The sequence below is a fragment of the Protopterus annectens genome, chromosome 9.part0, assembly GCF_019279795.1.
Source record: "Protopterus annectens isolate FY-2018-M chromosome 9.part0, PAN1.0, whole genome shotgun sequence".
In the NCBI taxonomy this organism is placed as follows: domain Eukaryota; kingdom Metazoa; phylum Chordata; order Ceratodontiformes; family Protopteridae; genus Protopterus; species Protopterus annectens.
In genome coordinates, this window is record NC_056743.1 from 247,496,794 (window position 1) to 247,520,012 (window position 23,219).

General features: G+C 38.9%; 1 protein-coding gene across 1 annotated transcript in view; it reads right to left on the bottom strand.

The window, feature by feature from the left end:
- The window catches only part of LOC122811165 (oxysterols receptor LXR-alpha-like), a 516,654-nt gene that overhangs the window by 349,326 nt on the left and 144,109 nt on the right, over positions 1-23,219 (bottom strand). The window contains exon 3 of the mRNA XM_044082826.1: positions 3,580-3,852. Coding sequence (XP_043938761.1) covers positions 3,580-3,852 — 273 coding nt within the window. The remainder of the gene's footprint in view (positions 1-3,579; positions 3,853-23,219) is intronic.

The window sequence follows — 23,219 nt, forward strand, 5'->3', positions numbered from 1 at the left end:
GCTTGACTTACAAAGCCATGTCTGACCCAGCCCTATTAGAAATGTTATACCTAAAGAAATCCTAATCCCTCTGCACCACACGCTCCAGGGACCTCAACCTCATTACCACAATCAACAGAACATGCTGAAGGGACAGTTTCATAACCCAGAGACTGCCCATGCTCTGGAACAGACTTCCCATACATGTCAAGCAGAGCACCTCAATGGCTCTTTTCAAGAGAAATCTTGATGAGTGGATGGGAAATAGAAAGTTCACCCTGGGGATTGCTCCAGTGGCTCTACTTGATAGAGGCACCAGGAACTAATGGCAGCATGATACAAGGGTACTTCTATGGGCTAGGCTTGTAAAGGCTCCAGGCCGCTGGTCTAGTACACACCTATGAACAGCCATACAGAGAAAAAAGCTGAGATGGGGAGGGAAGGCCTTGACGTTAATGACTTCTAATAAGAACTACAGAAGGGAAGGAAAAGAAGCTAAGTTATACAAATAGTTAAATTACAAGGCTTACAAACATATATATATATATATATATATATATATATATATATATATATATATATGAAGAAGGAAAAAGGTTAAGGACTTAACAGTCAGTTATCTAAAACTCCAGACAGCAAAGGCAATCCTGTTTGATGTGGATGGTGGCAAACAAGATCTGAGGAGTTAGGGAGATGTGGGGCATTATGGGAGTGGAGGAGCATGAGATACGAAGCATCAGTCTTTGGAAAAGCTGAATCGGACCCGAGGACGGATTCTAAACCTAGTAGTCAGGGCGAATGAAAGAGACAACATCAAATTAACACTCTTCTCTACAGAAAAAATAAGCTTTTAAACAATTTGTAACAACTTTTTACTACAAAGGCAAAAAAGTGCACTCCCATTTAAAAATACATAAAAGTCCCAAGACATTCAACACAAACACTTTTTTGTAGCTTAAAAGTACCCCCCCCCCCAAAAAAAAGTAAGTTCTTTCAATAAAAATAAAACGGAAAGTTTTTCCCTGAAGGGAACTTATCTGCTCAGCATTGGAGGCAACCATTTAATCCTAAAAAGGCCGCAGAGGAGTGTTTTTTGGCAGCAGGAAATCTCTGACGGGCTTGGCTCCCAAACCTGATTTTAGGCAGCTCAGCTCAGGTCAACTAATGATTTGGGAGTGTGGAAAGTGCCCTGAAGCTTTGGAAACTGTGTGTATGTTATATCCTATGTAGGATATAACCCATACAGCTTAGGATACTGCAGCAGTTTTCATAATGATGATTATATACCCATGGGAATTAGTCTGGCTAAGAAAAAGTTTCCTAACATCAGTGAATACATGTTGATCAAAGGGATAGATCATTGTCAATAAAAGTTCCCAGGTCCTTAATAACTGAGTCAGACTTCAAAGGGGTATCACCTATGGAGCAGATGCAAGGATGCCAAGTTTTGCTAATGGACACAATACTGCATTTCTTGGCATTTAGTTTTAAGCCCTCATCCAGGCATCACTTTTTGGTGCATGTTAGTCCCTCCTTAAGAATGGGGAATTAATGACACCTCCAAGTTTGCAGTCACCTTCAGATTTGGTCAGCAACAAGCCCTTGATGTCAGCCTTAACATCAGAGAAGTAAATACCAAAAAAGAAGTAGTCCTAGAACAGATCCCTGGAGAACACTGCTAATAATTACTTTTTTCAAACAGTGCATGCACCCAACACTAACAGATTGTGGTGCGTCTGTTATTCATCATCAACCTCTTTTTCCTATTTTTCTACATGGGGTCAGGTATCACATCAACTGTCATTATCTCTGTCTCTCTGTCTCTCTCTCTCTCTCTCTGTTCATTGCCACTCTCTTAACTTCTTTGACAGTCGTCCTGACTGTCACAGGTCTTCCCTCACACAATCTATCTACCCCTTTGCTGAATGCTCTTGTTTTCTCATGCCTTCTTCACCAGATTGTATTTTGGTTTCCTGCAAATGTGCCCATACCACCATAATCCACTTTCTCTGACCTTCTCTGCAATTGGAGCTACTTTGGCTTCTGCTCTGATGTCCTCATTCCTTCATCTGTCCCATAGTGTGCATCCTATTACCCATCTCAGGCATTTCATCTCCATCACCTCTAGCTTCCTCAACTGCTATACTTCACTGCCCAGGTTTCTGTATCATGCAGCAGAACTGGTCACATGACTGTTTTGTACACCTTATTTTTCAGTTCTTTGGCTTTCCTTAGTCACATGCTACCCCTGACTCTCTGCACCAGTTGGCTGCTGGCAATCTGATTCTAACTTTGACTTCCTCATTCAGATTTCCTTTCTCCTCAATCACTCCTTACAAATACTTGAAGCTGTTAACCTGTTAAACTATCTTCTGTTCTCTTCTATATCACTTTTTAGCTTGTTTTTGATTTCCCTGTTTGCTGCCTTTACATCTTATCTGTACTCAGTTTCATCCCGAGTGCTTTCAGTTTTGCATTCCAGTTCCCTATCATTTGATAAAGTTCTTGCTCACAGTCTGCATGTAAAGGTGCATTGTCTGTATAAAGCAGCTTTGTTAATTTGTCCCCTCCAAAAATTTTGTTAATATAGTTCATTACCACTATGAATAGTTGTAGGTTCACAGCTGAACCCTGAAGCACATCCATTCCTACTGGAACCCCTCTGTGAGTCAGAACACTATCTGTCATTTGGGTCCTTGTATATAGTTTACATTAATTCTCCCAATATTTCTGGGACTTTTGAACAACACTGCAAACATCAGGTCAATTATATTGCATTTTTCTGAATCCTAATGTCAACTGGGACTGCTCATCTCCCATCTTACTTTCTACTAATCTGCATATTTGTTTATTGATCTCCCTTTCCATCACTTTCATGCAGCATGGCAGGAGTTTGATATCTTTGTACTGTCCATAGTTGTGCATGTCCACTTTGTTCTTGTACACTGGCACTACAATGAGTACCCTCAGAAGTCATGACTTCAATGTGCGACATAAGTGCTGACTTCTGAATGTGATGGTCTTAGATTTGAAAAAGCTCCTAGTTTATTAAATCTGTTAAACGTTTACACAGACTATGGTCTTCTAGCTGCATTATGGCTTCCACTGAAAGAGTTGACATTAAAGCAAGACAATTTGGCAGAATGTTACCATTGTCATGTGATAATGGCATGCAGTAGAGAATTAAGCACGAGGACTGGTGAGGGATTTAAACTCTTTTGAATTGTTAGTATACTACACAGACGCATTCTGAAGTATGTTGGTGAAATGAGGAGTGTTACTGGGTGTTTAGCCTCATGGATGCTTCCTGGAACACTCTTAGTGGTTTTTGTTTTTTCTCAACAATCTTTAAAAATTAGGGTAGTCATTCTAATGCTTTCTAAACAATCTTTAACAGATGTGTGAAACAGTCAAGTGATGCCATTTGACTAATTGCAGGTTTCAGTTTCTGTGGCTCATTTTGTACTACACACACTAATAAAACTCTGTTGTGTAAAACACACACACACACACACACACACACACACACACACTGACAAAAGCGTAAGTGACAAGACAGAAAACACAGTTATTAAATCTACTACAAGGAGTAATACTCACACTGCTCCAGCATGCCTGCTTCTCTGCACTTGCGCAATCGGCACTCCTGGCACTTCCGGCGCATGTACATGTCCATTTCACAGCGGCCACCATTCTTGCAACTGTACTGGGCATTCTTGATAACACTTCTGCGAAAGAAACCCTTGCATCCTTCACAGCTGAGCACATTATAATGGAACCCAGAAGCCTTGTCACCGCAGACACTGCAGACCTCATTTCCCAACATCTTTGGGGCCGGCCCTTTCTTCCTTTTAATGTGAAAATGCTCTCCAGCTGCAGTGAAGGGAGGCAAGGAAAGAGGGAGAAGGAAGAATAAGCAGTGGACCAAAAAAGGAGTGGAAAATAAAAGAAAAGAGAGATATGAGGGCACAGGTGATGCACGGAAAAAGAGAAAATGGAATGAGCATAAAAAGGGATAATACAGTGTAATAGTTGGGGGGGGCATGAAGAAATAAAGTTGTGAAAAAAGAAAAAGGGTAGGCAAGCAGAGGAAAAAAAGGAGAGAAAGGGAATGCAGAAGACAAAAAAGGCAGGAGGATAAGAAAGGTGACAGAAATTAATGTGAAAGAGAGGTTGGAAAAATAATGGAAAGATGACAAGGTAAAAAGAATGAAATAGGGAAAACAAGAAAGTGAAAAGGTAGGAAAAGAATAACAGAAGAAGAAAATACAAGAAGTGAAACAGGAGATGGTGAAAAGAAAGAAAATGACAGCAGAGATTGGTGGGAGAGACAAGCAAGAGAAAAAGTACAAAGAAAAAAATCTGTTAGTGTTAAGTTATCTTGAGTACTCTAACATAATACATTGCACTAATTACATTAATTATATATATATATATATATATATATATATATACATATATATATATCTCACAACCATTTTTGTTCTTCTGTAAGTCAAGTTTAAAACACAGTTTGAAACAGAACAAGAAATCCAAAAGCACTTGAGCAAATTAAAAGAATATTCTGCATTTACAGTACAATGTATCCGAAACAGGTGTACTACAGAACCCTTAAACAAGATATTTAAGTCTTGCATATCAAACAGAATAAAGGAAGAAAACAAGCATTTATTACCAAATGTTAGTTTGCAGACAAAAACAGTAGGGCGGCCGCGGTGGTGCAGTGGTTAGCATTGCTGCCTCACAGCAAGAGGTTTTCCGGTTCGATCCTCAGCAGGGGTGCCTTCTGTGTGGAGTCTGCATGTCCTCCCTGTGATCATGTGGGTTTCCACTGGGTGCTCCGGTTTCCTCCCACATCCCAAAGATATGCTGCAGGTGGATTGGACACTATAAATTGGCCCTAGGTGTGAGTGTGTGCATGTGTGTGCCTTCTGTGGAAGGCTGGGCACTGGGCTGGCAACTCAACACTGTAAAACTCCACTACCAATCATGAGTGGGCAGGTGATCCACTGTGGTGACCCCCAACCGGGAAAAGCCAAAAGAAGAAGAAGTTTGCAGACAAAAACAGTGAAGCAAGCTTCTAACTTACAGTAAGAAAACTGCTGCTTGTGCAGATAATGAAAATGGTTACTGAGGCAGCTTAAAGCCAAATCATGCTGTATTCATGATGTGTCTTTTCCTACATGATTTTTGTCCACATGACTGCCAACCGTCAAGCCTACCCAAAACAGCACAGCCCATTAATTTTCTTAAACCTGCAAATTTCAGCCAATATCATGGTCAGAGATGTCTGGAGGGGACCATCAGTCACTCAACTTTGAGGCTGCTTTAAACCCTTGCCAGTGTTATGCCAATGAGGACATCTATAACGGCCTATCCCCAACCCTAGATGGGAGGGAAATGCATTCCACATCACTGCGGACACCTACAATGCCTTTCCCATGATTCCACTCACCCACACTGAAAGTTAGGCTACTACTGGGCAGTGGCTTGGTGAGGCTAATACCTGCCCTCAGGCTGCCCATTTGCATCATCATCTTCCCTCCCCCTAAGGAATGTGGTTTCGTGTGCTTGGCTCTGCCCCACCCACTCATCAGGAAGGGCATGTCCACCCTCCTCAGTCAGTTCCTTCAGGCACCTGAGCATCAGAATTAAAATTCAAGATTTTTTTATTAAAAGATTTAATTTTAGTGGTGGGCAGTGGAACAGATCACAGCATCATAGTTCATATCCAGTGTCACACTCCTTTACACTTTACAAGATCTGAACTTCTATCACAACAAACAAGGGTATGGTCTTTCAAGTCAAACTGCAGGCATAATCAATGCACACAAATATGAATTACTAAGCAACTTCCTAAGTGCAGCTTGGCCTCAACAGCATGCAGGAAACATGCACTGTTGCCCTAGAAATGAGCCTACATTCTCCATACCAAAGAATAGGCTTCATGCTGAATATCCCATTGAGGAGAGTGTTTGGACTAACTCTTCAGATCTCCTTCTCACCACTATCTCCGGGTTTCATCACCTTCCAGTGTACATTTGCCCACTGTAACTGTACTTTACTGACAAATATCCATTAATTTCCAAGTAAGGCTGGTAACATTTTCCAACACTACAGCTTTGCCCAGACCAAAGTTAGTAAACTACCATCACCCCAGATTACCAGGCTGCTGATTCCCAGTCACTGCTTCACTCTTGTTAATAAGCTAAACAATAATAAATATAAATGGTAATAAGTTCTAGGGTAGCATGCCCAATTCGAGGTGGATAGCAGCTGGTCACCAATTATCCATAAATACCCTCCTATCAGTTATAATAAATAAATAAATTCATGACTAGCCACAAACTTTTCAAAAGTAAATAAGTAAAATACATTACTTAGTAAAGATTTTATGTAAGCAATACATAAAACAGCTAAATATACAATGAGAGATATGGAATTGCACATAGTTGCAGAAAATAAACCATTTGAACAAAATGAATACAAGAAAAAACAATCTGGCAACTGCTAGACTTTTTATTAGCTAATTTCTGAACAATTTATTTATTTGCATGTGTTTACTGAGGTAGGGCACTGCTGAAAACTAATTTCAGTCTCTGTCTGGAAAAAAATAATTACTGCCTTAATCTAACCTGTATGAATATTTATAACATTGCACAGAACTCACAGGTCCAAGCTTTATGGTAGTTCTCTCTTCTTTCTCTTTCTATTTTGTTTAGTCAGCTGTGTAGTTTTCTATCTTTCTCATACAGAAACCTCAGATACAGTCATGTAGAATATCACAATTACAAATTAATGAGCTTGTTTACCTGCTCTTTCCGCACCACCTTATTCAAATGTGGTAACACTAAACCAAAACCTACAAATTACATTACTGAAATTTCTTTCCCCAACACTGTCACTAGTCAGGACAAACAGGTACAAAGCATACACACTACTAGATCCTCTTACATAACTCTAACTCTAACTCTAACCCTAGCCTGTGAACACTAGATCATACACACTACCCTCTATAATGAAAATCTTGCACATTTTCAGAATCATCACCTTTTCAATCAAACATTAAATTTTCTGCACACTCATACACTTACACTATATAAAAATTGACTTCAACCAAATGTGATTCACAAAAATGTGCTATCACTCACTTTAAACCCATGAAAACTTGTCGATCAAGCGAGTTGTCAAATACATATATATCAAATAAATACATATATATGGAAACATTACATATCATCAGACATTTGTAATACTGAGTGCTTTACTGTAGGCAGAAGTGATTGAATGCTCAAATGATCAAATCTGTCGGCAGTACTTGGATTATGGAATAGTGGGGAATGGGAATTGGCCCTTACCCCACTGTTGTGTGATCTTGGAGTTGGTATATATAACAGCAGGGGGTGTGTGCAACTCACATGTGCTTGCACCTCCTAAAAAAACTTGAGTTTTATGGATTTTTTTGTAGTTTCAGCTTCCAATCATGTGTGATTCAATGTTTTGCCATTCGATATTTATACTTCAGTATTCTAAAGTATATCTGTAGACATATTTATTAACGTTTGCCACAGTCCACTGACTTTTTTTTTTCAAATTGTAAGAGGTTTTATTTTATTTTATTTGCAAACAGTAATTAAATTTATTACAGACTTTGCAGTCCTCATGCATTGTGCACTGAGTGTCCATATGCTATCTTCTTTTATAGTTTATTCAAAGAATCTTTGCACTTCTACACGTTGTTATGCTCGGAAGACCAGTGCTCACAAATGTTATTTTTAACTTCATATTTCATTTAACCATGTTATTAATACTTTTTACATAACAGTGATAACAATTAATAGCAACCCCTATTCCTGTGATTATTCATCCAGAAAACTTATGTTTATTTCTATAAAAGATTTACATAACATTAGATTAATAATTAGATTTTAACTATTTAACTCTTATTAATTTCAAAATATTACATTATACTTGCTGTCCCTATTCACAATGCACCATCATGGGATTTCTAACAAACACCTAGATTTTCTTATCCTCAGAAATAAAAAAGATCATAGGGTGAATGCAAAATTATACAAAATACATTTCGATTCAGCTCAAGATTTGAATTGAATAGTTTTATGCTACATAACAATATTAACTGTCCATTTTTTAATGTCCCCCTTCTTTGTTGACCAATTTTCCTCTTTCAGGGTCTAATCAACGCTCTCTTGTTTAAATACTATCAATTCTAACTTCCTTTCACTTCCCCCAACATATCTAAACTCATGCCTTTTTAACTACATACAATAACCCAATCCCCTTCTATTTAAACTATTTTCACCTGTTCCAGCTTCAGCACTGATGCCTTTTTCCTACACACATTCATGTTTAATCTTCCTCAGCTCTTGAAGTCTCCCACCATGTAGTCCATATAGCATGGAATTTTTTTCCCTCTATGAAGACTGGTAGAGAAAGGGTGAAGGCTGCCAGCATAGTCAAATAGAATTTGTTACATAATTCTGGCATTTGTAAATATAAATGTAAAATACAGGCTTGTGTCTTAAATGTAGAGAAATGCTGTTTCAACAATGTGGCAACATTGCCATCTGCTGTAAGGAAAACTAAGTCAAGCATTTCTTATTGGTCCTTTGAAATTAAAATTACTTTATGTCTGTTCCTTTGAAGTTAGAAATTGGAGTTGATGAGTCTGGAGTAAGCATCCTACTTACTGTTTTAAGGTTAAAGTTAATGACCAGAATTTACATGTGGAATGTCCTTTATTGTTCTAAGTGTAAAATAATGTAAATGCAGTTAATGTGTAGCCTGGGAACTCCAGGAAGGGTGAAAAAGATGATGTAATGTTTATCAGAACTGGAGTTTCAATTTAAACAGTGAGAACCAGAGACTGTTAAGCATTTTTGACTGGACTATCCACTCATCAGCACACTGCCTGTTGTCTTAAGTAAGTTATCTTAGAAGTATGTTTTCTTGTAGTAATAGCTAGGAAATTAGAAGAAAGTTAGACTAAGTGTTTTGCTGTTATGTCAGAACTGTACTACTGAATTATTTTAAGTTTCTGTGTGATCTCTGAACTCTTGAATAGCACTGTGGTGTAGTAGTATTGTCTTGTGTTTTTAGTATTTATTATTAAATATTTTTTAAATGTTTTACCTGTGGTTGGTTTGTGTAGAGATAGGTAAGCTCCAGAGTACATTGCATGCTTATAAATGATCCTGTAATAAGCCCTTCCAAAGCCTTAAGATTGCTTAAGTTACACTACTATTGAATAATAATATTGCACAGTAATAATTGGACATCCTTTTAAGGGCCTTTGGGTAGCTGATAATTATTAGCTGGTGGTGGCAGTAATTACTACCATATAGTCTGGGTAAAGGAGCACAGCTGGAGAATCTATGTCAGCCTTTCCCAGGAGTGTCTGTGAAGTTGTATAAATACTTATCTCAAAGTGTGTGTGTGTGTATGTGTGTGTATGTGTGTCAGCTACTTGGGCAGGGACACAAAGCACTGGTTGGACAGAGAGTGTACTGGAGGTTAGCTTGCCAGCTAGGCTGAGATTTGGACCCTATAGCTGTGCCAGTGGGGAGTCTTACTGGGGACCTGGGGAGCAAGGAAGCAACCAGCCCCAGACGGACTGTGATCTCTGTGTGCACTTAAGGGAAATTGTACTTTACATTGTCTATTTGTTATCTTTACCAATTATATGAGGCGCCCTCTCTTTTGTTAGTGGTGAGGATTGAGGCTCCTTGATTGCTGGGCCAGGGTGCAGGAGTCACACCCTCCTTAATCTATTCTCTTGTCCTCTTCTTTTTGTAGTTCTTCTGTCCTCTGTTTCAAACTCTCAATAACTGGGTTTCTCTTTTTTCCATTTCTTAGTTATGAATGTTCTGCCAAAGGTATTATCCAAATTAATTCTTTAAGTCCTTAACTTATCTCCTTCTGCCTTACCTCCCCAGTAAGGTATTCTGCTTCTGTAATCTGTATCATCCTCCTATTAAGACTGTTGATATCCAGTGAACCAAATGAGGGCTGGAAAGTTGCAGAGCGTGTTTCTAGTCTCCCATCCCCTCTGTTTCACAGCACCAACAGCATAGCTGTGTAGTATGAAATACCTTATCTTCTGCAGGGTACAAAAATACTTGTGAAGACACTTTCAGGCAAATATACAAAATTTCCTTGATTTAACTGCTTCACCTTATATTAACCAGTCCCGCGCTGTGTTACTGGATAATCTATGAATCCTTTCCAGTCTTCTTTCATGTGCTGTGCCATCATCCATTTGTCTGCTGCAACATTTTATATATACTAGAGAGTCAGTGTTTGATATCTCAAGATAGTTCCCTACATCCTGTTAACCATTTTACTAGTGCTGGCCAGTCTTATTCTGGTGCCTTATAGCAATTACTTTGGTTCGCTTCTCCTTCTAGCCTTTAATTTAGCAAGTACAAGTTATCTGATAGTTTATATTTTTGTACTTCCCATCTTAATACCCCCCCCTCCGTTAACTGTGTCAGTTCTTTAACTTGTTTTCTGCTGCCTCTGTTGCCACTTGTGTAATTGTCCCTGCTTATCTTTCTCCACTGAACCTACTGGGAGAATTTCATATCTCCACTTCCTGAGTTTTGATTTCATGAATGTTCTGTTTATCTTTGCACCGACTGCACTTTTGTAACCTTCGATCTCCAACACCTCTCAAAATGCATCCAGTATGTCCTTGTCACATGCCCACTGATACCCTTCTCACAACATTTCTTTCCATTTGGCAGTGTAGTTTTCATCTTACAGTTTGACAGAGCATGTTAATTGGATCATTTTAACATATTGTTCATATATATATATATATATATATATACACACACACACACACACACACACACACATATATATATATATATATATATATATATATATATATATATATATGTTTATATATAGTGGGATAGTCCACCTATTTAGACAGATAACTATTATGTGTATGGATATATATATATATATATATATATATATATATATATATATATATATATATACAGAGAGAGAAACAGAGAGGTAAGTATATCTATAGAAATAAAATGTTTTATATATAGATATATATATATATATATATACACACACACACACAGACACACACACACATGTATACAATATACGGCTATGTATGATTTCCAATGGATATCCTTTCAGTTACGGGCAAATAACTATTTAACTGGTTTAGCAAGACTCTGGCTGGTATTCACAGACAACTCATAGCACTACACCAAGAAGCAAATGAAGTGTCAATGTGCATGGTGGAGGTGATTCAAGGTCATGCAGCATAGCTGCTTTAGGTTAAACATAGCGAGGTATGCAAATATCCACATAACAATATGGAAATGAGGTTCCTGATGAGATGAGAGACAGCAATTACACAAATGATAGCATCAAAGAAGAAGTGATTCTGAAACATAAACAGGTGCTCTTCACTGCACAACTCACCTGTTCTGAATGCCAGGAAAAGTGTATGCCAATGTTAGCAACAGCAGCAGCTATAGCGCAGTAGCATATTATTGGCTGCTCTCGAAGCTAGTGCCCATGATGTGCTAAACAGCAGCCTTTACAGCAAAACAAATGGTAATATCAGTGCTTAACTTACCAAAACCTGGCTGACCAACAGATCATGGACTGCTTCTGTATGGTGAAGGATACTACATGACAACTTGTTGAACTGTGTGCCATATGTAGAACCAAGGGGCTATATGTGAATAGATTATTGCAGTGGATACTAAGTAATGTGTTGCTTTAAACACCATAGGTACAGGGACTTTTCAGTGACCTACAAGGGACATTATTATTCTGTAAGATATGGAGAAGCATATAAGTTAACCAATGACTGCAGAAGACAGAATCACCACTGTGTTGGCATTTTCCACCATTGCCCTTTTCTCTGAGGTTGTAGGAGCTAGTAACTGCACACATACTGCCATACATGACCCACCTGGATCACACTGTGTCAGGCAGATCAGCTGGAAGATCTTCCACACCCACAACTGCCATGTGGTTTACAATGTATCACTTACAAAATTTCCACACACCAACCTGGCAGTTCCCATGATTGTTATACCTGGCACATATGTAACCTATACCAATGTTTCATTTAGGGTGATTTCCTTATTTGGTAGTTCAGTGTGTAGACAGGTATAGAAGTCACTGTGTATACAGTTATCATGCAATCAGGTTACAGGCCACATATCACAGTATTAATGCTGTGTATTGCAGGGTGTGCCCAAGAGCAGCTGGAACCATGACTGAACACCACCACCACCATTCTGCAACCCTATACCATGACAGAGATGGTGTCAGGAATAGTGCATAATACAGCACAGATAGAAACACAGAATGTGGTTGAAGATATTTTTGGACAACTCATGAGGGGTTTATTTTTGTCTTGATGCATTTGGTTGGGTGGCGCAGTATTTACCTGAGACCTGCAGCTAGATATTTGCCCTGTGCACCATGCTGCTGATATGGCTGGGCAGAAACAGCCTCAGCAGCAGGAAAACACTCCAGTACAATAGAAAAGGAGCGGTCAGTCACACAGAAGAGGAACAGGCAGCAGTGGGACTCAATGTGATGCAGAGGTAGCTGCAAAACATTGCTGTTCTGCCAAAGAGGCAGGGTGTAGTCCAACATTATGGATCACAATACAGACAAAGCAGAAAAAAGTGATATATCCATTACAATATCTAGGCAGTTCAAGGCAATGCACAGATAAACTATGCTGTGTAGCAGACAGTACCTTACCTATACAGTTTATGGGGTGGATAAGGCACAGTCATCATCATTTGCAGAGGTGAAGAGATGCAGTGACAGGTGACAGCAGTGCTGTCATATGGGCCATAGTGATGGAAGGTGGACATGGTAGCTATGTACAGTCTGGTAGCAGGATGTGAGGAGGCAGGGATCACATCTTCGGATGGGTTTGGTGGACCTGCAGTGTCACAAACACTAATGCTGTGTACTATGATGGCCCGAGGTCTGTGGCAGGGACAGTGCAAAACTATAGGAGTGTGTTCACACATCCTGATAGTATGACCCAAGTTGGAAGCCAAGAGATGTACAGCATCCATGACCCAAATGAAAGCCACAAGTAGGAGTGGTACTCTGACTACCCACAGGAGATATTGATGGTATAAAGTTACAGCAGCAAGACTGTGATGCCTGGGGAGGTGTCCCAGGCTGGAGCCTGAGGAATGCCTATGGCTATGTACAGGAAACTGACCATGGCCAGGTGTGGTGGCCTTTGTGGTCAGAGCCAAGAGACACATTATGCCAAGAGTGGTCTGGGTCATCTGGAAATGCCTGTCCTGTGACTGGCCATGTCACATCTGGATGCTTACATGGCCACTGACAGCAGGGTCTGCAGACCTGGAGTCATGGAAGTACCGCAGATCACCATGTTACTATGACACACAGATGCTGTCAAGGCCGGGCACTCCTATATAGTCCAGATGGGGTTCACAGATACAGGATGTCCACCAAACACTGGCAAGACTTGAATTTTTCAGTCTGTCCTTGCACAGGCTCCTCATATGGGAGGATATGTGTGCCAGCCTTCCAATTATATTGTTGCAGAGAGTGCCACAGTGTTATCACAATGTGCCATGTGCATGTTTTCCATCATTGCTGGACACAGGTGACCAACTAACATCAAGCATGTGCTGACCCATTGCCCTGGAACCTCCACCAGTATAAACTGTGAAAGCATAGAAGTAACATACCGGTGTCAGCAGTAAAAGAAATGACTAATCCCCATTCCCTATGGCAGACCTGATGGCAGATAACACAATCTGAGAATACTATGTGGACATCTAGATACCTTGTTGTACAGAGTGTTGCAGCTGCAAACTGGTAATACCTGAAGGCCAGATAAGCAGAAGACTCCTGCCGAACAAGTCCTGCATCACAGACAGAGCACTGTACAATAATATAGTGTAAAAGCTAATATTAATCTGATGCATCTACTACAGATACTTGTGCGGTCATCACCAGCTAAGCTTATAAATCCATGCACCCACTCTATACAAGGAGCCACACCTCATCCCCAGATTGGGACATCAGGAACCCCTCCACCTCTATGAGTCACTTCTGTGCAGGTGATCCACCTGCTATGGAGGAATGTCCTTGGTAACCAATATCAAATTGATTAGCTCTGATTGAACTTGATGCAAACTCCTATTATGATCATGTATAACAATGATAAGTTGTAACACTCCCTGCCAAATCTCAATCTGAAAAGTCATGTCGACATTGCTTTTGACCAGAATGCTCATGCCATGAGTGCAGAAGGCCTGCAGTAACACCTTGGTTACCTGGGTGCTGAGCTTTTCATGCAGTTGGCTCTCTTGTAGGCTCATAATAATAAATGTACACCTGTGGCATACGCATGCTGGTCAAACTGTGTGTGGATGTCTCTTCTGATTGTATGCTGCCCTGTGCCCCATAAGGTGGCCACTCATTTCACTGTTATGCTTTGACACTTCCACCCCTTTCCTATACAAACTGCAGGTAAAGGCATGTTATCACAACATTCCTTTCTGCATCAGCACATAGAATCCCTGAAATACTATGCATATCCTCCCCACACCAATATCTGTTGCCAAGCTTCACCTTGTGTATAAGGACATTCAAGTGCTGTGTGGCATGTCTTACCCTATACATTCATTGCTCCCATTGTGTTTCTCAACACATAGATAGAAATGTCATTATTTTGTGTTTAAATACCCACATACACCAGTTCCTGTATGTTCCTATTGCTGCCATCCAGCATGGTTATCCAGTACAGTGCAGGAAAACAATATCAGTTGTTTTGTCTTCAGTATACCTACTTTAATGTCCAGTGTCATAGCGCAGTAAACTCCTGAATTCACAGTTGCTCAGATCAGCACGGTCTCTTGCAATATGGTGTCCCTGCTTTACATATGCAAATTCTTAGTACTTCTGTTAATAAGTGAATTTATCACAGTTGCCTGTGAACTGCTAACTTAATGCACCACACCATCAGCACCAAGCAGAGATAACCTGCCCCTACACTTCCTAGGGCTGTTGACAAAAGTACACAATATGCTCATGCATGGTATCTGTGGGTCTGTGTTACAGAGTATTTTCACTGTGATGCACACTGCATGATGTCTGAATGTGAGCCCATGAACATAAGGCTACAGTTTCCTGAAAGAGTGACCCTGGCTGCTTCAGGTGCTGGGGAACATCAGGGCTGCTGTATGGCATTCAAAGGAGGATAATAAGTTTTTTTATTCTTCCTTAGTAGGGACTTTCAGGAGCAACTGCTGGATCAATATGATGGCTCTGTTTACCATGTAGATGCTTGGCATGAGTATTCCAGGATAGTGAGTGATGACAATGACACTACTCATTCTGCTAAGCAGTGCACACATTGTTGTAGAGACCTGGACTGGTGTCACCCTGATGCCTTGCTTAGCCAGTGGGATGCAAAGATTAAAGACAGAGAGTCAGAGTTTTACTGTAAGCATTCTTCCCTTTTGTTTTCACATGCCTATTACTGTACTACGTTCTTCCTACTTTGTCTTAGAGTGGTTCAGGAAGGTCAGGCTAACATGGAGGGGTTCACCAGCCTCTCTTTGCAGTAAGATGTCTACATCATGTACACCAATGCAATGTACAGCTTTACATGTAATATTAAAGTTGTACACCATTGCACTGTAAACCTTAACACATAATATTAAAGTTGTATATCACTGCACTGTACAAATTTGATATCATGTATAACATAGGTATGTACCAAAGTATTCTCTTTTTTGCTTACTCTTCTTTCTGTACATTCAACTGTGGTGGTGGCAGAGAAGCAACAGGAGTCACCTCAGCTTGTTCCACTCAATGTCTCTGCTGCTGGGTTGCCAGTGGTTAGACAGAAGCCAGCATCCTGAAGGCAGCCTGCATGTCTCACTGGTAACTTTTGTGATCACTATTCAGGAGGGGAGTCAGGGCTTCTCTTCTGAGACTGGCTGAGATGTGTAACTTGTGGTCTCGCTCCCCAGCAGTCATTCCTTCATGGGACTGCACACATATTTGCTGAACTCATCAGATCCACACATAGTGAATGTTCTAAATCATGAAGAGAAGAAATTTTAACATGACACCTTTGCTTAGTTTAGCAGAAACATTTTGAAATAAAGTGGGAATGGTAATCAAACAGAAGTAAACATAAATTAGACAGCAACTCAAAGTGTAAAACAAACCCCCAAAAAACAAACAAACAAAAAAAAAATTTATGAAAAGGGTCGGAAGAAAAGGAAAGGAAAGCCGAAAGTCCAGAAAGTCCTCAAATATAGTATGAAATATAGAGATCTTCTGGAACAATCTCTTGTTGACCAAGATTTGACACAAAAATAGTTGAGAGGTGAACTGAAACCAAAAAAATGAAAGACATAATGGCAGCCCAAGATAATGGGCTACTTACACATTGGTTTAGAAAGTCTATTGAAAACGCTGGAGAAACAGGCAAATGTAAATGTTTTAAAACAAAACTGGGAATAGATGCACATCTTGTTACTGGGTGTGATACATTCATGGCTGAGTGTCTGTACGATGAAATACACAATAATGTGGTAAGGACTATGAACTTATACTGGGGATTGTGCACACACAACAATATAGAACTAGCTGAGAAGAAATGTGAGCCACAAAGCATTATTGAGAATGATGAAGTTTATATCCTACAGGATCACCCATTCCCAATAGTTCAAAAGACAGAGGAATGAAAACCAGATACAGATGCTGAAGGAAAAAAAAAAAAGAGAAAAAAAGCAGCATTGATCACTGAAATTGCTACTACCAGGTATTAAAATATCTTACATTTGGAGAGACACAAAGTCATAAAGTACCAGGATTTGCAAGCAGATACGAGAGCAATGTGAAAGAAAGATACCCAGACAGTTCCAATAGTAGAAGGATCAACAGGACTAACAAGAAAGAATTTGGAACTGCACTTAAATATGCATACATGTAACTCCATAGGAATAGCAGAAGGCGGCAATTATGGGTAAATTGTGGATGCAGAGAGCAGCACTTAGATAACATTATAAAAACTGAAACATTACTAATTTCATGAACCTTAATTATGCACTGATTTAGGAATGGGGTCCATTCTCATCAGATATGTAAAAAAATGATGGCCAAGATGGTTAGCAGTTAACAACACTGTTTTTTTTAGCTCTGCTTCATTTTAATATCTCTGACAGGATTTGTACTGAAAAACTCAAATAGAAATTTTCAAAACTTGATGGATTTATAGTTGAACATCCGCTTAAAGATTTACTACAGAAATAAGTTTGAAATGCTTTTAATTGCTTTTCCTGTCAAGAAAACTAGAAATAACTAATTGTTTCAGAATAAACCACTCTAAGGCCAGTGTATAGGACAGTACTATAAAAAAGACATGCAGGCTATACTAAGTAACATAAGTGAGTTATCTGTAAAGACAGATAAATTAGAAAGCATAACAGAGAATTTTAGAGAGGAATGTAAAACCAAGTTGAAGTGCTGAGCGAATCTCTAAAACAACAATCATCACAAATCTCGAGTACAGAAGAGGCAATCTCCAATTTTGATGGAAGATTACTTGAAAAGCAGAAGCAAAAGGGGTGGGAGGATGGCATAATGGTTAAGGTGTTTACCTGGCAAACACAAGGTGCAGGGTTTGATTCTCACGTGGGGTAATTGGCTAGGCTTAAAATGGCCCACAAGGGGCAATTAGCCTAGTACTAACCTATGAACCTATGAACCTATGAACATTGAATTTATTCTGAAACAAAACAACTTATTTTGGGAAACAATAGAAGACTTAGAGAACAGATCTAGAAGGAATAACATCAGGATTTATGGGATTCCTGAAAAAGATGAGGGAGACAGTATGTTCAATTCCTTAATACCTGGCTGCCTAAAACTTTGAATCCACCTGAAGCTTTTTCCTTTGGCAATGAAAGGGCACATAGATCACTTTCTAACTCATCTTTAAAATATAAAAAAAAACACCTTCACAAAGGTCAGTGATTGCAAGATTTTTCTCAAGTCAAGATAAGGATCTAGTCTTAAAAGTGGCATGGACTAATTATCCAGTTAAAATTAAGGAAATACTATAAGATTTGACAATGACCATTCAACATTAGTGATGTCAAAGGAAAAAGTTTGTGTGCCACTTGTTAAAAGCTTAAAGAAAAACAATATTACAGCACAAATCTTGCTTCCAGCTAAAATAAAGATTCACCTTCCGGAAGGAAATACAGGTTTTAAAACACCTTGGACTTCATACAGAAAAATAAAATCACAGAAAAAAAACAGCAGAAATGGACTGGAATTTATCATCTTCTTTGAAGAGAAATGCAACAAGAGATCGTCGGTTAAAAGATAAAAACAGTAATAAATTGACGGACAAATGAAAATCAATGTATTTCACGGTTAGGAATTCTTAATAATTTAAATTAGTGCTTGAATACTTATAAGCAGGTGCTGAATATTACTTTTTACATGGTAAATCATTTATTTATTTATTTCCCTACTTCAAAGGGTTATTAGTTCCCTTTTTAAAATGCTAGAGTTTGATTCTTTTAGCTATATATGAAATTAAATCCACTTATTTTCATTTAGAGTTTAAAAGGTTAAACTATTCATTTTATTAAAAGTTAATCACTATTATAATGAAACTTATGTTAGGAGGCACACTTTCCAATATCTTTGCATAGTTGAGTAATATACTATTAAATATAATACAAGATGCAACAAATGACAGTAAAGAGACACGTTATGTTATATTCTAGGTTCTTAAAATGGTCCAGTAGTTTGTTACTGATAGTATACTTGAAATGCAAAAGCACCAGGAAAGACATGCTATGTTTTAAACAAAATATAAAAATATAAATTTTGTGATGAACTCATTCTATGTATGACTAACTGTGCACAGTAACCCATCCTAAATTTAGTAACCCAATATTGTCCACAGGCTGACTACACATCTTAATTAATTTCTCTCTCCTGCTCAAAAAGACTGCATCCGTCAGCTACAACTGCACAGGACTCCTACACTAAACAGAGATAAATACAATACTGCCCACAGGCTGACCAAGTTGCTTAATCAATTTCCCTCTCCTGCTCAAAAAGACTGCATTCTCCAGCTGCAACCACACAGGATTCTTACACTAAAAAAAGCTAAAGCATACCTGCCTAAGGATTCATTCCCTAACTGTTATATCCTGTTCTAAACAACGTTAATCTTCACATTTCTCTGTATAGTGTGTACACTGCCAAGGGTCTAAATTGCACCATTCACCCCTCCATTTATTTCTTCCTACACCTTAATAATATATTCTGCTTCTACTGCTCGACTTGCAACAACATTTAACACCATCTGTTTCTCTCCTCTTTATCTTGTGTAGCAAGTCACTCTGTGCCTCAGATCCTTGTTTCTGGTCGATATTTTTCTTTTAACTTTTTTTTTCTCTCCTTTACAACCTGGTCTGACCTGCCTGCCTTCCATCCTCAGTACCTTTCTATCACTTTTCCCTACTCGAACCTTCAATGTACTGAAGCATTTTTCTTTCATTTTACAATTGTTGCAAAAGCTCTCCCTAAATGGTGCTGTAAATGCATCTTTTTTTTCTAAAATTTCTCCTGGCTATTACGGACCGAAGTGTAGCTATTATATTACTTTTATCTAATAACCTGCTGTAGTCCATGCTTACAGACTTTTTTTCTTACCTTGATACTTCTGGGGTCTTCTGTGATTTAGCCTGCTCTGTTTGCCCTCGCTCCGCTCAATCTCACTCCACTCCCCTACTCCACCCTACCCCGCATCTCACCCCCCATACTACACCTAAACTTAAATCCCATAACTCCACCCACTACTTAAAACAAGCCAATCATACCTTAGTAGTACACCTTACATACCTAACCACTGGCAGTTGCACTAATTTTTTTTCCAAATGTCTTCCTCTAGTTCACATTTTCTTTTCCTATCTCATGCCACACTACTGCTAGTTCTACTACTATATCTTTCTTCACTCAAGTCTACCTTATGTATAACTAAGCCAACTTCCATAACCATATTCCTACCAACTCCATCTGAAAGCTATTCAGAAATATTTCTCTATCACTATCAAATAACTCCTATACTACAATATATTCCCATATAGTGATATCATACCACAGTTCTCTAATGCTGAAATTCTGGTCTCCTTCCTAAAAATAAATAAGTAAAAAAAAATTATGTATCATAGTCTACATTCCCCTGGCAATAACATACTGATACTGTAATAAATACTATATTGGGTCTGTAACACTATTAAAAACGAAACCATAATTTTGGGTGATGTAAATATTAACTTGTTAATTTTTTTGTTCTAAATTTCCATCCTCAAATATAAACCTATTTCATTTTATTCAATGTATCACCGATCCAAGAAGATATAATAGTACTAAGGAAGGATCCATCCTAGACTGGATATTGGTTTCTGGCCCCAGTAAAATCTCCTCAGCTGGTATTCTCCCAAATTCTATAAGTGACCACCTCCCAGCCTTTGTTTACTGAACACCACCCTCCCTCCTCAAGCAGCATCATTACAAACATGTTAGGAACTTAACAATTTTAAACCACATACATTCACCAATATACTAAAAAAATATGAATTGGACTAACTTAAAATATCTTCCTCTAGATGACGCACTGGAGTACTTCAAAACAACCTGTTTAGAAATATCAGACAGTCTTGCACCCCTAGAGTAAAAAGAGTGAAAACCAGCCATGCTCCATGGCTAACCAAATCTACCAAAGAACTAATGCTAACTAGAGATAAAAAATGGAAACAGCGGCAAAAACTTAAAAACCCCTCAGACCTACTGAGATTCAAACAGCTCCATAATCAAGTAAAAGGACTAGTATCCAAAGACAAAAAAGACTACTGTTTAAAACTTCAAACAAACCATAAGCAGAGTCTCAAAAAATTTCAGACATCTATAGGATCACTTCTCAACCCTGGCATAGAAACCAACCTATGTCTACACCCACACAAAACACCAGAACACAAAGCCAGTCTATTCAACTCACATTTCAGAAATTCTACAGCTAACATTACTGCTAACTTTCCAAAACTTCAACCTAGTACAAATTATACTAGAATAGCCACACTGTTGCATCGCTCTCATTCCTCCCTCATCTACTACCTCATTTCCAGATGAATCAACAATGAATGCTTCATCCACATTCTCACTTACTACAATCCCAGCTTCTATTATAAAAAGGCTACTTCCCAAGCTAAAACCCAGCTCTAACACAGCAGACAAGCTTCCCACTGAATATCTAAAACTTGCTGCAGACGCCATTGCCTACCTAGTTAGTATACTAATCAAATGGTCCATCCAAGAGTCTTATATCACAAAACTTTGGAGAAGAGTTTTTACTACCCCTTCACAAGCGAGGCAACTCAACTTATATCTCAAACTACAGACCCATAACCATTTTATTACCTATCTCTAAGCTCCTTGAAAAATGTTTACACATGCAACCCCTGCATTTCCTCCTTAAGAACCAAATCCTATCTCTTACTCAACATGGATTCACAACAGGTCATAGCAAAACAACTGCCTTATTATACTTCATGGACATAGTCAATAAGGACAGAGACGCTGGAAAAATTGTTTCCACCCTATTTCTTGACTTATCAAAAGCCGTTGATGCAGTATCTCACTCACTTCTTCTAACTCAGCTCTCAAATACTGGTCTAGCAACCCCCTCTCTTCACTGGTTTTCCAGTTACTTATCAGATAGACAGCAGGCAGTTAGATGTCAAAACTCTTTATTGCCGTATCTTCACACCTGTATTGGTGCTCCCCAAGGCTCTATATTAGGACCACTCCTGTTCAGTATGTTTAGTAACCATTTTCACTCTTTATTCAGTCAGGGGTCTCTCATATAATATGCAGATGACTCTACCATTATATACTCTGCAGACACTATATCAGATCTACAACAAATCACTCAATCGGCATTTACTTCCATACAAACTTGGTTATACAATAACCCTTTGTCTCTTAACCCTAACAAAACTAACATTGTTTTATTCACCCCCAAGAAAAACACTTCCATAAACAAATCTCACTTCATTGTACTTTCCTAGAGTAACACAAAACTTGAAGTAGTTAGCCAGACTAAACTGTTAGGTGTAAAAACTGATGAAAGCCTAAAAATTGACCTGCATGTACAACACAACATCAATAAAACACATCAAAAATTAGATATTATTTACAGGCATAAACATTTCCTTTCTCATCCCACTAAACAAGTACTTGCTACCACTTATCTGTTTCCTTCTCTTATCTACAGTCCCCCCTTGCTTACTACCCTCCTATCCCCCCTAAAAAATAAACTTGAAACATGTTATAACAAGATCGTCAAGTTCACTACAAACATTAGACATTTTACACACCACTGCACATCCCTACACTCTCTGAACTGGATTGAACTCCCACACTATCTCACCTATCTGCAATTAATGACAGTACACAAAATAATTTTGAAACCCTCAGATTGTCTTGCTCTAAGCTCTTTATTTACCCATTAACTTCGTGATAGGTCCCTTAAGTCTGACAAACAGCACCTTTTGCAAGTCCACATGCCCAACCTACCTGCAGCCAACTACTTTACTATTGTGCTGTAGCCAGAGCCTGGAATGCCATTCCATTAGTAATTTGTACCATTCAGAGTCATGCTTCTTTCAAAACTTTGTTGCGTGAACACCTCTCTACTAATTAGATCTGTACTTGTACTACACAAAGCCGCGATGGTACAGTGGTAGCATTGTTGCCTCACAGCAAGAAGTTCTCCTGTTTGATTTTCAGCTGGAGTGCCTTCTGTTTGGAGTCTGCATGTTCTCCCTGCGGTCGAGTGGCCTCCAAAAGACATGCATGAATGGGCATGCCTTCGCTGAAGGTTGGGCATCAGGCTGGCAACTCAGCACTATAAAAAAAATCTACTGCCAATCATTAGCGGACCGGAGTTCCGCTGTGGCGACCCCTAACCGGGAAAAGCCGAAAGGACAAACAAACTTGTACTACACCTTCTCCTTTCATAACCTGACTGACATCTTCCTCTCATACATACCCATATATCAAATGTCTTGATCAATAAAGTGTGTTTAGATAACTTAACTACAATTACAAATATTATTTCTTGCATA